At 40.5% G+C, this 13,448-nt stretch overlaps 1 protein-coding gene across 1 annotated transcript in view; it reads left to right on the top strand.

Moving 5' to 3' along the window:
• The window catches only part of LOC122927828 (phytanoyl-CoA dioxygenase, peroxisomal-like), a 43,373-nt gene extending 30,457 nt beyond the window's left edge, over positions 1–12,916 (top strand). Inside the window, exons 6-9 of the mRNA XM_044280089.1 lie at positions 5,605–5,786; positions 6,478–6,624; positions 10,455–10,589; positions 11,963–12,916. Of these exons, the coding sequence (XP_044136024.1) occupies positions 5,605–5,786; positions 6,478–6,624; positions 10,455–10,589; positions 11,963–12,016 (518 nt within the window). The 3' untranslated portion in view covers positions 12,017–12,916. The remainder of the gene's footprint in view (positions 1–5,604; positions 5,787–6,477; positions 6,625–10,454; positions 10,590–11,962) is intronic.
• Positions 12,917–13,448: the final 532 nt, after the last annotated feature.

Below are 13,448 nucleotides of genomic sequence, written 5' to 3'. Positions count from 1 at the left end.
AAAAACAAAAAAAAAAAAACAGGTAAGCAAACAGGTTAATGTTTAGTTCCAAAAGTTAAAGTTACATGTTCTGTTCCAAAGTTAATAAAATTATTGCGTTGTGGCCTGGTTTTTTCTTTTTTTTTTTTTTTTGTCTTTTTACCTTCCAGGTGGACCAACCGATCTACTAGCTGCAGCACCGATGTGCATTCTGACAGAAGCATTGCGCTGCTGTCAGATTACACGCAAGTCGGTGTATGCGGCGCTGCAAGACGGGATTTTCTCCTCTGCAGTGACAGATACGTTTGCCGAAGCATACGAGCTGAGGAGGAGGCGGCGTTCCTATGCTTTGGCAAGCATTTTGTATATATATATATATATATATATAAAAAAAAAAATCCCGGCAATGATTTATTCATCCACATCGATTGATGCGAATGGAGAAATCTGGTTTGCCAGGGCATACGAGCTAAGTGGGTATGGATGTAGGGCGGAGCTCCTATGTCCTGGCAGACGCCTTTCCCCTCCATTTTTTTTTTTTGGCAGAGATTTTTTCATCCACATTGATCGATGCGAATGAAGAAATCTGTGCCGTTCATTTTTTTCTTTCAGCCCAGAAGCTGAACTGAAAAAAAAATCTCATTACCTGTATGCTCAATATAAGGAGGATAGCAGAAACTCCTAATGCTGGCCATACATGTAATGATTGCGGAGACCCTCAAATGCCAGGGCAGTACAAACACCCCACAACTGACCCCATTTTGGAAAGAAGACACCCCAAGGTATTTGCTGAGGGGCATATTGAGTCCATGAAAGATAGAAATTTTTGTCCTAAGTTAGCGGAAAGTGAGACTTTGTGAGAAAAAACAAAAAAAAATCAATTTCCGCTAACTTATGCGAAAAAAAAAAAAAAAAAATGAACTTGCCAGGCCCCTCATTGGATACCTTGGGGTGTCTTCTTTCCAAAGTGGGGTCACATGTGGGGTATTTATACTGCCCTGGCTTTTTAGGGGCCCTAAAGCGTGAGAAGAAGTCTGGGATCCAAATGTCTAAAAATGCCCTCCTAAAAGGAATTTGGGCCCCTTTGCGCATCTAGGCTGCAAAAAAGTGTGACACATCTGGTATCGCCGTACTCAGAAGAAGTTGGGGAATGTGTTTTGGGGTGTCATTTTACATATACCCATGCTGGGTGAGAAAAATATTTTGGCAAACGACAACTTTTCCCATTTTTTTATACAAAGTTGGCATTTGACCAAGATATTTTTCTCACCCAGCATGGGTATATGTAAAATGACACCCCAAAACACATTGCCCAACTTCTCCTGAGTACGGCGATACCAGATGTGTCACACTTTTTTGCTGCCAAGGTGGGCAAAGGGGCACATATTCCAAAGTGCACCTTTCGGATTTTGAAGGGCATTTTTTACACATTTTGATTGCAAGGTACTTCTCACACATTTGGGCCCCTAAATTGCCAGGGCAGTATAACTACGCCACAAGTGACCCCATTTTGGAAAGAAGACACCCCAAGGTATTCCGTGAGGGGCACGGCGAGTTCCTAGAATTTTTTATTTTTTGTCACAAGTTAGCGGAAAATGATGATTTTTTTTTTTTTCTCTTTTTTCCTTACAAAGTCTCATATTCCACTAACTTGCGACAAAAAATAAAAAATTCTAGGAACTCGCCATGCCCCTCACGGAATACCTTGGGGTGTCTTCTTTCCAAAATGGGGTCACTTGTGGCGTAGTTATACTGCCCTGGCAATTTAGGGGCCCAAATGTGTGAGAAGTACCTTGCAATCAAAATGTGTAAAAAATGCCCTTCAAAATCCGAAAGGTGCACTTTGGAATATGTGCCCCTTTGCCCACCTTGGCAGCAAAAAAGTGTGACACATCTGGTATCGCCGTACTCAGGAGAAGTTGGGCAATGTGTTTTGGGGTGTCATTTTACATATACCCATGCTGGGTGAGAAAAATATCTCTGAAAAAGACAACTTTTCCCATTTTTTTATACAAAGTTGGCATTTGACCAAGATATTTTTCTCACCCAGCATGGGTATATGTAAAATGACACCCCAAAACACATTCCCCAACTTCTCCTGAGTACGGCGATACCACATGTGTGACACTTTTTTGCTGCCAAGGTGGGCAAAGGGGCACATATTCCAAAGTGCACCTTTCGGATTTCACCGGTCATTTTTTACACATTTTGATTGCAAGGTACTTCTCATACATTTGGGCCCCTAAATTGCCAGGGCAGTATAACTACGCCACAAGTGACCCCATTTTGGAAAGAAGACACCCCAAGGTATTCTGTGAGGGGCATGGCGAGTTCCTAGAATTTTTTATTTTTTGTCGCAAGTTAGTGGAAAATGAGACTTTGTAAGAAAAAAAAAAAAATAAAAAATCATCATCATTTTCCGCTAACTTGTGACAAAAAATAAAAAGTTCTATGAACTCACTATGCCCATCAGCGAATACCTTAGGGTGTCTACTTTCCGAAATGGGGTCATTTGTGGGGGTTTTCTACTGTCTGGGCATTGTAGAACCTCAGGAAACATGACAGGTGCTCAGAAAATCAGAGCCGTTTCAAAAAGCGGAAATTCACATTTTTGTACCATAGTTTGTAAATGCTATAACTTTTACCCAAACCATTTTTTTTTGCCCAAACATTTTTTTTTTATCAAAGACATGTAGAACTATAAATTTAGCGAAAAATTTATATATGGATGTCGTTTTTTTTGCAAAATTTCACAGCTGAAAGTGAAAAATGTCATTTTTTTGCAAAAAAATCGTTATATTTTGATTAATAACAAAAAAAGTAAAAATGTCAGCAGCAATAAAATACCACCAAATGAAAGCTCCATTAGTGAGAAGAAAAGGAGGTAAAATTCATTTGGGTGGTAAGTTGCATGACCGAGCGATAAACGGTGAAAGGAGTGTAGTGCCGAAGTGTAAAAAGTGGCCTGGTCATGAAGGGGGTTTCACCTAGCGGGGCTGAAGTGGTTAAATTTAGTAGGAGTCGGAGTCGGTTCATTTTTTGCCGACTCCGACTCCGACTCCAGGTACCCAAAATTGACTCCGACTCCGACTCCTCGACTCCGACTCCGACTCCACAGCCCTGGCTGCCGGAAATGGTTAAGCCAGAGCTTGGCTATTTTTACAGCCTAATGGGTTGCCAGTTAGTTCCTGACTGGCAACATAATGCACCATACCAGATAAGTAGTAAAGTGTATTATGATTGTAAGCGATCAAAGGATTGTATGTCAAAGTCCCCTTGTCAGATTATTAAGTGATAATAGTAAGAATTACATTTTTATTTTTAAAAACCACTTCCTGAAAGTTTTAAAATGGGGAAAAAATAAAAATTCGAAGGAAATCCCCTCCACATATTTGGTATTGGCGCATAAGTAGCGACCTGAACTATACAGTGATTATGCAATTTATCCTGCACAGTGAACACAGTAAACAAAAAGAACTTTACAAAGTGACACATTTTCTGCCATTATGCCATCCAATAAATTGTATGAAACGCAAATTAGGTAGTCCTTGCAATATGCACCCTTTTTAAATATAATTATTGCTGTTATACCCCGGGGTTAACTTCAAGAACATAAGTCACAAGACTGGTATTGATCAATATTATTGATTACGCAACACATTCCCCTTAAATAGCTCACTTATAATGCAATAAACTCTGACCGATATTATACACCACTCTTGTGTTTTGCACTGCATCCATTTATTATAAATATCAAGTAATAAGTTTACATTGTGCCTTTTTATATCACACTGGAGTCATGAGTACAGGCAGTTCAAATAGCCTAGGGCTAATAGATTCCCGTTTCAGGTCTAATTTAAAACATAACGTTTACTACTTTATTTAAAATATACGTGAAGAAAGAAAAAAAGAAACGGGTGTCTTAAAAATAAAATGCGGTTGGGCTCTGCGGCGCTGGGGTAATTTGATTACTATTTATAGATGTTACTGCTTTTATTTGCAGTCACTTTCCTCTATTTTTCCTTTCCTTAGGGATCCGATGTTGCTCTAGTTCTTGTCTGTTAGTATGACGAGACCTCTGCTCTCTATCTCCATACACCAGAATCTGGGAGTATTCCTCTAGTATCCTTTATCTATCCCTTCCTTCCTTCCTAGTTCTCACCTAGGATTGAATTCCTCTTGCCGTTTGTGTCTGCGTACTGAGTGCCTGCAGCGCACCAAGATACGGACACTAAGTCTCAGCCACATTTGCTTAAAACCTAAATTGCAGCTCCCCCAACATGTCTCACCACTGCTGTGGCATCTTCAGGGGCAATGGAGCTACTATCAACCTTTGCATCAGTTTATTATAAATATCAAGTAATAAGTTTACATTGTACCTATTATATCACTCTGGAGTCATGAGTACAGGCAAATATTTAATCGGTGGTTTAAAATGTATAATGAAATTATCATCTGGATAATTCTTGCATCCAATGAGGAGGTGTTAGGCCTGGGCCTTCTGCCATACCTCCTGTTGTCTCACCTGTCATATCTCCATCTCCTGCCTGCTGCTGTCTCTGCCAGACGGGGCCGGCGTGTGCCTCTGTGCTCCATCCCATTTAGGAGCGGGGGTGGATCTGCTGAAGCTATGTAGAGGCCGGTGCCTCTACATAACTTGGGCGGAACCACCACCAGCGCAAGTCCTTATTAAGCCCTTAGTGACCACTAATACACCTTTTTACTGACATTAACAAAGGTGTTTAGCTAAAAACACCTTGCTTTAATCAATCATTACATGTAGCCAAAATGGTGCATTAAAAACTAACTTGTCCTGCAAAAAAATAAGACCTCATACAAGTACATTGATGAAAAAACAAAAGTTATAGCTCTTGGAATGCGATTTTTAAAAAATGTGTGGTCACTAAGGGGTTAAGATTGGCATCTAAAATGTGGGTCTTAATAAATGTGCCCCTTAGTGTTTAAAGGGGAATCTGGCATGTCATTTTGACCAATATTACTACCAGCATTACCCCACAGAAGATTGCAAACACATTTTAAACATACCTGTGTGTACTTTGTGTCTTCATTGCATGTCCAGGAAAAGTGCTTTTATTTTGCTGGAAATACTGCTCCTAAGTGCCCAGCTCGGTGAGCTTTGTCAAGTTCCCAAAGAAAACCATAATTAAGAAGAGGGTAGGGCCGCTTTAGCTTCTCCTATCTTGGGATAAGTAGCAGCTAGAGTTATGGGCCTGGTCTTCTTTCCAGAATCACAGCATTATACCCACTACATTGGAAGATATAGCTGTTAAAATTCGAGTTGGGATTGAAAGAAATGAAACCTGCTTCACTGCCATCTTCTGATGTAATGGATTTAATGCTGTGATTCTGGTATTGTTTGAAAGCTTAGAAGGTGACATCACTGCAGGACTGGTGCTCAACACTGGAAGCTGCGAGAAAAATGGTATGAGTTATTTTGCGAGAGTTTCATCTTAACTTTATTTAATAGTTTTTATGTATTTTTATTTCTTACATTTTTTGGGGGGCTTTAAAATTCTCTAAAGTGGGGAAATCCAGGAGGAGCAGAATCGGGGGAATATTTAAATGTAGTTTTTTTTTTTTTTTGTATTATCACTTTTATTCCAGGTAAGAAGACTTCTCGGCATCCACTCCATCAGGATCTGTACTACTTCCCAGTCAGGCCTGCAGACCGCATGGTTTGTGCTTGGACAGCCATGGAGCACATTGACCGAAGCAATGGATGCCTCGTGGTTTTTCCAGGAACTCACACAGGAGAACTCAAACAACATGATTATCCAGAGTGGGAGGTAAGGAACATTTTCATCACTTCAGCCAAGTCTAAAGGAAATGCTATATCATTTATATGTAGCGTAAATATGAATAGTATGTAATTTAGTTGGAAGCTTTGCATTATTTTTGGTTACCAGATTACGTGGTTTACATTAGGGAAAGTAAGGAAAAAATCTGGATGAATTATATGGTAATACTGTGTTATAGTTTTATAACATAGTGTTATCAATAGTGCTATAATATTACCACTTATATTCTCCTTTAAAGGAGGAGGGGTTTGTGAAGAGGTTGCTGGGGAGAGGTCCCTTCAAAAATTTGCTGTTGGGCCCAGTCATTTTTACGCCACTGCCTCCCCGCCTAGTTAGCATGATTTTTATTTATTTTTTATTTTGAAATTTGGTTCTTATTTATACATGTCAAAAGTGCAAAAAGTGTCCCACCTGCCATAGGCACAGCATGTCTAAACCCCCCCCAAATATAAAATAAATGTATTAAGAAGCAGTGCATCTTAATATATTTGGAGCACAGCCAGCACAAACTCTGCAGCATCTGAAATCTAGGCCAATGTGTCAGGCCAAGGAGTCCCTGCACACTTCTACCACGCCCTGCCCACTTGTTATAAAATTGCACTGAGCAACAGAAAACAGGAATTTTTTGTGCAAAATGCTGATTGTGCAACTATTTGACTTTTTCTGTATGCCCAAAAAGATCAATAATAAGATGTACCATGGAGTTCGTGATTATGATCCAAACATCCCTGGAGTGCACTTAACCATGGAAAAGGGAGACGCAGTGTTCTTTCACCCCATACTTATCCATGGATCAGGAATGAACAAGACAGCTGGCTTCAGAAAGGTAAAACAGACTGCACCACATAAATAGTAACCGCAAAATAACCTAACATAAGAGCAATGTACTGTCCAAATTTGCCAACCTTCCTTTAAACTGAACTGAAATTTACTGACAGCCCAAAGTTTTTACGGACATACAGTACAGACCAAAAGTTTGGACACACCTTCTCATTCAAAGAGTTTTCTTTATTTTTATGACTATGAAAATTGTAGATTCACACTGAAGGCATCAAAACTATGAATTAACACATGTGGAATTATATACTTATCAAAAAAGTATGAAACAATGGAAAATATGTGATATTCTAGGTTCTTCAAAGTAGCCACCTTTTGCTTTGATTACGGCTTTGCACATTCTTGGCATTCTCTTGATGAGCTTCAAGAGGTAGTCACCTGAAATGGTCTTCCAACAGTCTTGAAGGAGTTCCCAGAGATGCTTAGCACTTGTTGGCCCTTTTTGCCTTCACTCTGCGGTCCAGCTCACCCCAAACCATCTCGATTTGGGTTCAGATCCGGTGACTGTGGAGGCCAGGTCATCTGGCGCAGCACCCCATCACTCTCCATCATCAAATAGCCCTTACACAGCCTAGAGGTGTGTTTGGGGTCATTGTCCTGTTGAAAAATAAATGATGGTCCAACAAAACGCAAACCGGATGGAATAGCATGCCGCTGCAAGATGCTGTGGTAGCCATGCTGGTTCAGTATGCCTTCAATTTTGAATAAATCCCCAACAGTGTCACCAGCAAAGCACCCCCACACCATCACACCTCCTCCTCCATGCTTCACGGTGGGAACCAGGCATGTAGAGTCCATCCGTTCACCTTTTCTGCGTCGCACAAAGACACGGTGGTTGGAACCAGAGATCTCCAATTTGGACTCATCAGACCAAAGCACAGATTTCCACTGGTCTAATGTCCATTCCTTGTGTTCTTTAGCCCAAACAAGTCTCCTCTGCTTGTTCCCTGTCCTTAGCAGTGGTTTCCTAGCAGATATTCTACCATGAAGGTCTGATTGACACAGTCTCCTCTTAACAGTTGTTCTAGAGATGTGTCTGCTGCTAGTACTCTGTGTGGCATTGACCTGGTCTCTAATCTGAGCTGCTGTTAACCTGCGATTTCTGAGGCTGGTGACTCGGATGAACTTATCCTCCGCAGCAGAGGTGACTCTTGGTCTTCCTTTCCTGGGGCGGTCCACACGTGAGACAGTTTCTTTGTAGCGCTTGATGGTTTTTGTGACTGCACTTGGGGACACTTTCAAAGTTTTCCCAATTTTTGGACTGACTGACCTTCATTTCTTAAAGTAATGATGGCCACTTGTTTTTCTTTACTTGGCTGCTTTTTTTTTTTCTTGCCATAATACAAATTCTAACAGTCTATTCAGTAGGACTATCAGCTGTGTATCCACCTGACTTCTCCACAATGCAACTGATGGTCCCAACCCAATTTATAAGGCAAGAAATCCCACTTATTAAACCTGACAGGGCACACCTGTGAAGTGAAAACCATTTCAGGTGACTACCTCTTGAAGCTCATCCAGAGAATGCCAAGAGCGTGCAAAGCAGTAATCAAAGCAAAAGGTGGCTACTTTGAAGAACCTAGAATATGACATATTTTCAGTTGTTTCACACTTTTTTGTTATGTATATAATTCCACATGTGTTAATTCATAGTTTTGATGCCTTCAGTGTGAATCTAGGAGGAGGGAGGGAGAACAGGAGACGTCACAGAAGATTATGAGGTGGGGTTGGGCACGAACGGCAGCAGGTGCGGGCGGCAGCTTGGAGCCATTTACATCCCCTTGGGCACCTTATTTTTATGAATGACAGGTTAGTAATGGTGTATTTTTAGCAAAATGAACCTACAGATTACATTTATAAGACCACATTAGGAATGGTTAAAGCTCCCTGAACATAACCATATTTTTATCTGGAGGGGGTGAAACGTGGTGACAGAATCCCTTTAATATCACGAGCACTAAACAAAATATGTTACTGGGTCAAAATGTAGACAGAGTTTAGATGGGACCAGTTCTCAAGAACTTTCCTAGTAATCAAAACAAATAATCCAAGTTTCTTCTCGTAAAATTATCTTTGTCTTGATTGGATGGATCAATGAATCTATGGCTCTCTCGCTCCCCTAATGCTCTGCACACGAGTAATTATTCCCCCCCCCCCCCCCCTTATCTAAGAATCATCCCCTTTTTAAATTAGGGATTTCCAATCGGGTAAGGTGGGTGTATTTGCATGCTAATATCATGATGTCATATTAAATCCTAATATGGCATAGAACAAATAATGAAATAATATAATATTGTCCATCTGCCTCCAGATGGCACTGTGGTATTGCAGATTAACATCACAACTTCTAAGCATTTAAAACGAACTATCTAATACATTCACATGACCTTCTTGACCTTATTAATTAACATCATTGAGGAAGGTCTTTCCCTGACACTTTTTTAATTACCTATATCCTGGACTTGTTGGAGTTGGCTATCTTATCCTATCTTTTTGAAATGTGTGTTAACTTGATAAAAATTTTATATAACTGCTTTGATGCTTGGCATCGGAACTTGTACATTTCACTTATCTACATCCATGAATAACTATTGTTTTGAAATGACATTTACTCTTCTCAGAAATCCAATTTAACATAAACTTACTTCAATGTTTCATTACCTTCTACAATACCTGATAAATACATGGTATAATATCTATATAAATCGATGCATTGTTACGCATGGATAACACATTATATGGATTATTGGTTAAAATATATTGTAAACTAAGTATACCATACATAGATGGGAGATAGATAGATATGTATGTGTGTGCATATATACACATATATATAGTGAACCTCATACAGCAGGTGTGCCTCAAGGATATGAATTCTTATGTCATGGCTTATCCATGAAACAACCTTGTGCCCTTCAGACAGACATGTCTGAGGAGGCTGGTATACTCCGCATAGATAAACCCATATCCTTAGCAATAACTTTTAAATACAATGTCTGTTTATGTTCACAAATATTTTTATATAAACTGAACTTGCCATGAACTCGGCCACATAATAGAACTTTGGTTCAGGCTGATTTTATTCTTAAAGGCAATGAGATGAGCATTCATGTTGGTTATAATGTCATTAGATATTATTGTATACGTATGAAAATGCACAACAATATGAAGTTATATGATGTCAGCAACAACTATCCTAAGTAGAAATACAGAAAAAAAGTAAACATAAATGTTTTATGTTTCACCCTGACTACAGAAGTATTAGTTATGTCGAGCTTTAGGGTACTTTCACACTTGCGGCAGAGGATTCCGGCTGGCAGTTCTGTCGCCGTAACTACCTGCCGGATCCGGCAATCCGGACGTAAACTGATGGCATTTGTCAGGCGGATTCGTCTGACAAATGCACTGAAATACCGGATCCGTCTCTCCGGTATCATCTGGGAAAAACGTATCCAGTATTTTATTTATTTTTTCATTTTTAAAGGTTAGCGCATGCGCAGACTAAGGCCAGATCCACTTTGCTTTAACACTAATACACTACAATGTAAATTAATGCTGGCAACAAGTGATCAGTATTTTTGGCGGGAGAGAAAACTGCAGCATGCTGCGGTATTTTCTCCGTCCAAAAACGTAAGAGGGACTGAACTGATGCATCTTGAACGGAATACTCTCCATTCAGAATGTATTAGGCTAAAACGTTCCAGTATTGAGCTCCTGTGACACGGAAAACAAAAGCGTTAGTGTGACAGTACTCTTAGATTTAATGCTATTTATATTGTCCGTGTGGAATAAATCCCTGTTTTTATCTTGTGATTATAGGCTATTTCCTGCCATTTTGCCAGCTCAGAGTGCTACTATATAGATGTCAAGGGAACAAGTCAGGAATACATTGAGAGAGAGTTTGTTGAATTAGTAAAGAAACAGCTTGCAATGGAGTCACTTAGGACCTTAAAGGTATAACATTACGCCGTTACATTACTTGGAAACTATATATTTTTTTATTTATTTAAAGGGGGATTCCAGGATTCTAATATTGATGGCCTGAGGAGAAACCAGTAGCAGGGGTCAGACCCACGCCACGATCACCAGCTCTGTCCAATTCATAATGGGTAGAGCTGGTTACTGTAGTGCTGCGCTCATTCACTTCAAATGGCGCAGCGCTGCAGTAACTAGCTCTGTTCACTACACAGTAAAGTAAGAATGTATGATGTATGTAATCATGCTTCATTTATTACACTGTGCGATCTTGTTTCACAGCTAATTTGGCTCAATTGCCTAAAAAGACATTTAGTAGATCACTGTTCTTAAAGCCCTGTTCACACTGGTGTCAAGGCTTATGGGTTTCATGGACACCATGGGGAACCTTTCTTACAACTGAACCATTTTGCAAAGGAGCCTCACAGATCATCTCTTTTGACTTGTAATGAGCCTATCAGGTTTCATACTTGGTCCTCATAAATATGATCTTAGCAGGTCTGTGCGAATATTGTGTCCCGCAAACAGCAGATCTGCAATATACATGCACTGGCTGTGTGTTCACCGTATCACAGTTGTGGATTTATTGACTTGAATGGGTCCACAATTCGGAAGGTGCGGCATGGAAGCACGGATCGGATGCACTATGGAGTCCTTCTGTGGGTTTTCTGTCTGTGCCTCCGCACCGCAAAAAAGGAGTGCATGTACTACTTTTTTGCAATGCAGACCGCGGGATGTGTATTGCGGACCCCATTCACGTAAATGGGTCTGTGTCCGCAGACGATGAGCATGCGATCAGTGCCCGTGTGTTGCGGACCGCAACCTGCAGCACAGGCTCGGCTGCCACACATTCATGTGCATGAGGCCTTAGACAGCTGTAATCTCTCTGAAATATTAGCTGATTTCTTTGCTTTTGGGAACTTCTCACTGAGACTGGATGTGTCCTACAGCAGAGCTGTCAATTGTTTGGACTGACAACCAGCGTATATTACTAGCTGTAAATCTGGACCAGCAAAAGTAATGCATATTTAGGCTGTACAAATAATAACTTGCACCCAGTGAAGTACAATACAGATGCATCCATTCTTACTCAGTGTGAGCCATTGTAGTGCCTTATCTCTTCATTAGACAACAAAAGCCATTGAAAGAGTGTATTTATTGCATCATTGTTATACAGAAAGTGCAGCAAGAGAACAAATAAGAATGGATACATCTGTACATATTTTGATTTTTTTTTCATTTTTGGTTCTGCTGAATTACCAGTACAGATTTGTTTCAAGAGTTTATTTTTAGTTGTAGTAATTTATGTCGCAGCAGCGTTTTCTCTGACTTTTTTTTTTTTTTTGCTTCAGGATGTATGGATGGTAAAAGCACGAGTTGTACAAGGAGAGAGAATCAACCTGTAACTGGTGTTCTGATTTCCTTGTGCCACAAAGAACGCTTGTCCTTAAAATGTCTCTATCGTTCTCATTCTCATGTTCAAGATCTGAAATTATTTCTTGTGTAATTCAAATGACAAGCACTCGGTGAAGGGAAGTATGATTTGCGTTTTAACTGCTGGTGGTGATATGGTGAACAGATTTGTTTAAGAGCTAAAGATCAGATCCTCTGCTGATCGACTGTTTGAAGCATTCCTGTGAGCGCTACAGCCTCAAACGTCAAATAAAACATTGGAGATGCTGGATAACCATATGATGCAGAGGAATGTCACCCTGCCTCTGGTCTCCCTGTCCCAGCCCAACAGAAGAAAATGCTTGGCACTCTGACATAAAATGTCGGTCTGGTGCTCAATGATAGATTTACCACGTGCAATAGTCAAAATCACTATGACACTCAGTTAATTAGCAAACAAGTGATAGTTTATCGGTCCATCCAGCAAGTGCAGAAGCACTTTGGTCTGCAGTACTTCACTATTGGGATGCTCCTTTGTGTTTTTTTTTTTTTTTCTTTTTGAGTGCGGTGCTTCACAGCTGGGAACAGTGATGGACTATACCAGTGGTGAAATCGAGAGGGATCTTCAAAATCTCGGAGTGGATGTGGTAACAGTTATCTCCATCGAACCATTGTTTGTCCTGTAGAAGCAGCGCAAGTCTGGTACTGCACATTATTGATGATTTGAAGTTGACCTACTTTTGATTGGACTTTTGCGGTGCTCCTGTTTAGAGACTGAGGAATTAGCTTTTTGTGTTTTACAAAACACTCACTGTCTATACACATTAAAGCGATAAATGACCATTGCACTAACCACTTTGTTTTTAATGTTTCAGCCAATGTAGTAGGAACAGTTAATGTTTTTGACCTATTTGTCTGTGACCTAATAAAAACTGAATATTTTACCAAATAAGCCGATGTTTGTCTCTTTTCTTTTTTTTTTTTTTTTTTTTCTTTTTTTTTTTTCTTTTTAACCCCTTCACGCCCAGCACCATACATGTACGGTGTGCTGATTGGGCAGTGCAGGAGCTGCGCCCGCCCGATCAGCAGCAGGGGTCTAGCAGTTACTGATAATACTGATAGCTGGAGCCTGGCTGTATGCGGCGGCATCGGTAAAATCACCGGTGCTGGCGCATTAACCCCTGCACAGCCGTTGTCAGTGCAGGGAGAAAGCAGCCATCAGATCCCCGTGCTGCTGTGATGGGGACCCAATGGCAGGGAACGCAGGCCGATGCCTTCCTTAGGCATCGTGGCTGCCTTCCGTGACAGCCTGTGAGATCCAGCCCCTCTCACAGGCAGACAGGCTGTAAGTGTATTAGTGTGTAATACACTTACAGCCAATGCATCACAATACAGAAGTATCGTAATGCATTGTAAAGGGGAACAGACCCCCAAAAGTTCAAGTCC

The sequence above is a fragment of the Bufo gargarizans genome, chromosome 2 (assembly GCF_014858855.1).
Source record: "Bufo gargarizans isolate SCDJY-AF-19 chromosome 2, ASM1485885v1, whole genome shotgun sequence".
Lineage (NCBI taxonomy): Eukaryota > Metazoa > Chordata > Amphibia > Anura > Bufonidae > Bufo > Bufo gargarizans.
The sequence above is the reverse complement of the archived record's forward strand: the minus strand, read 5'-3'. Positions and strand labels throughout refer to the sequence as shown.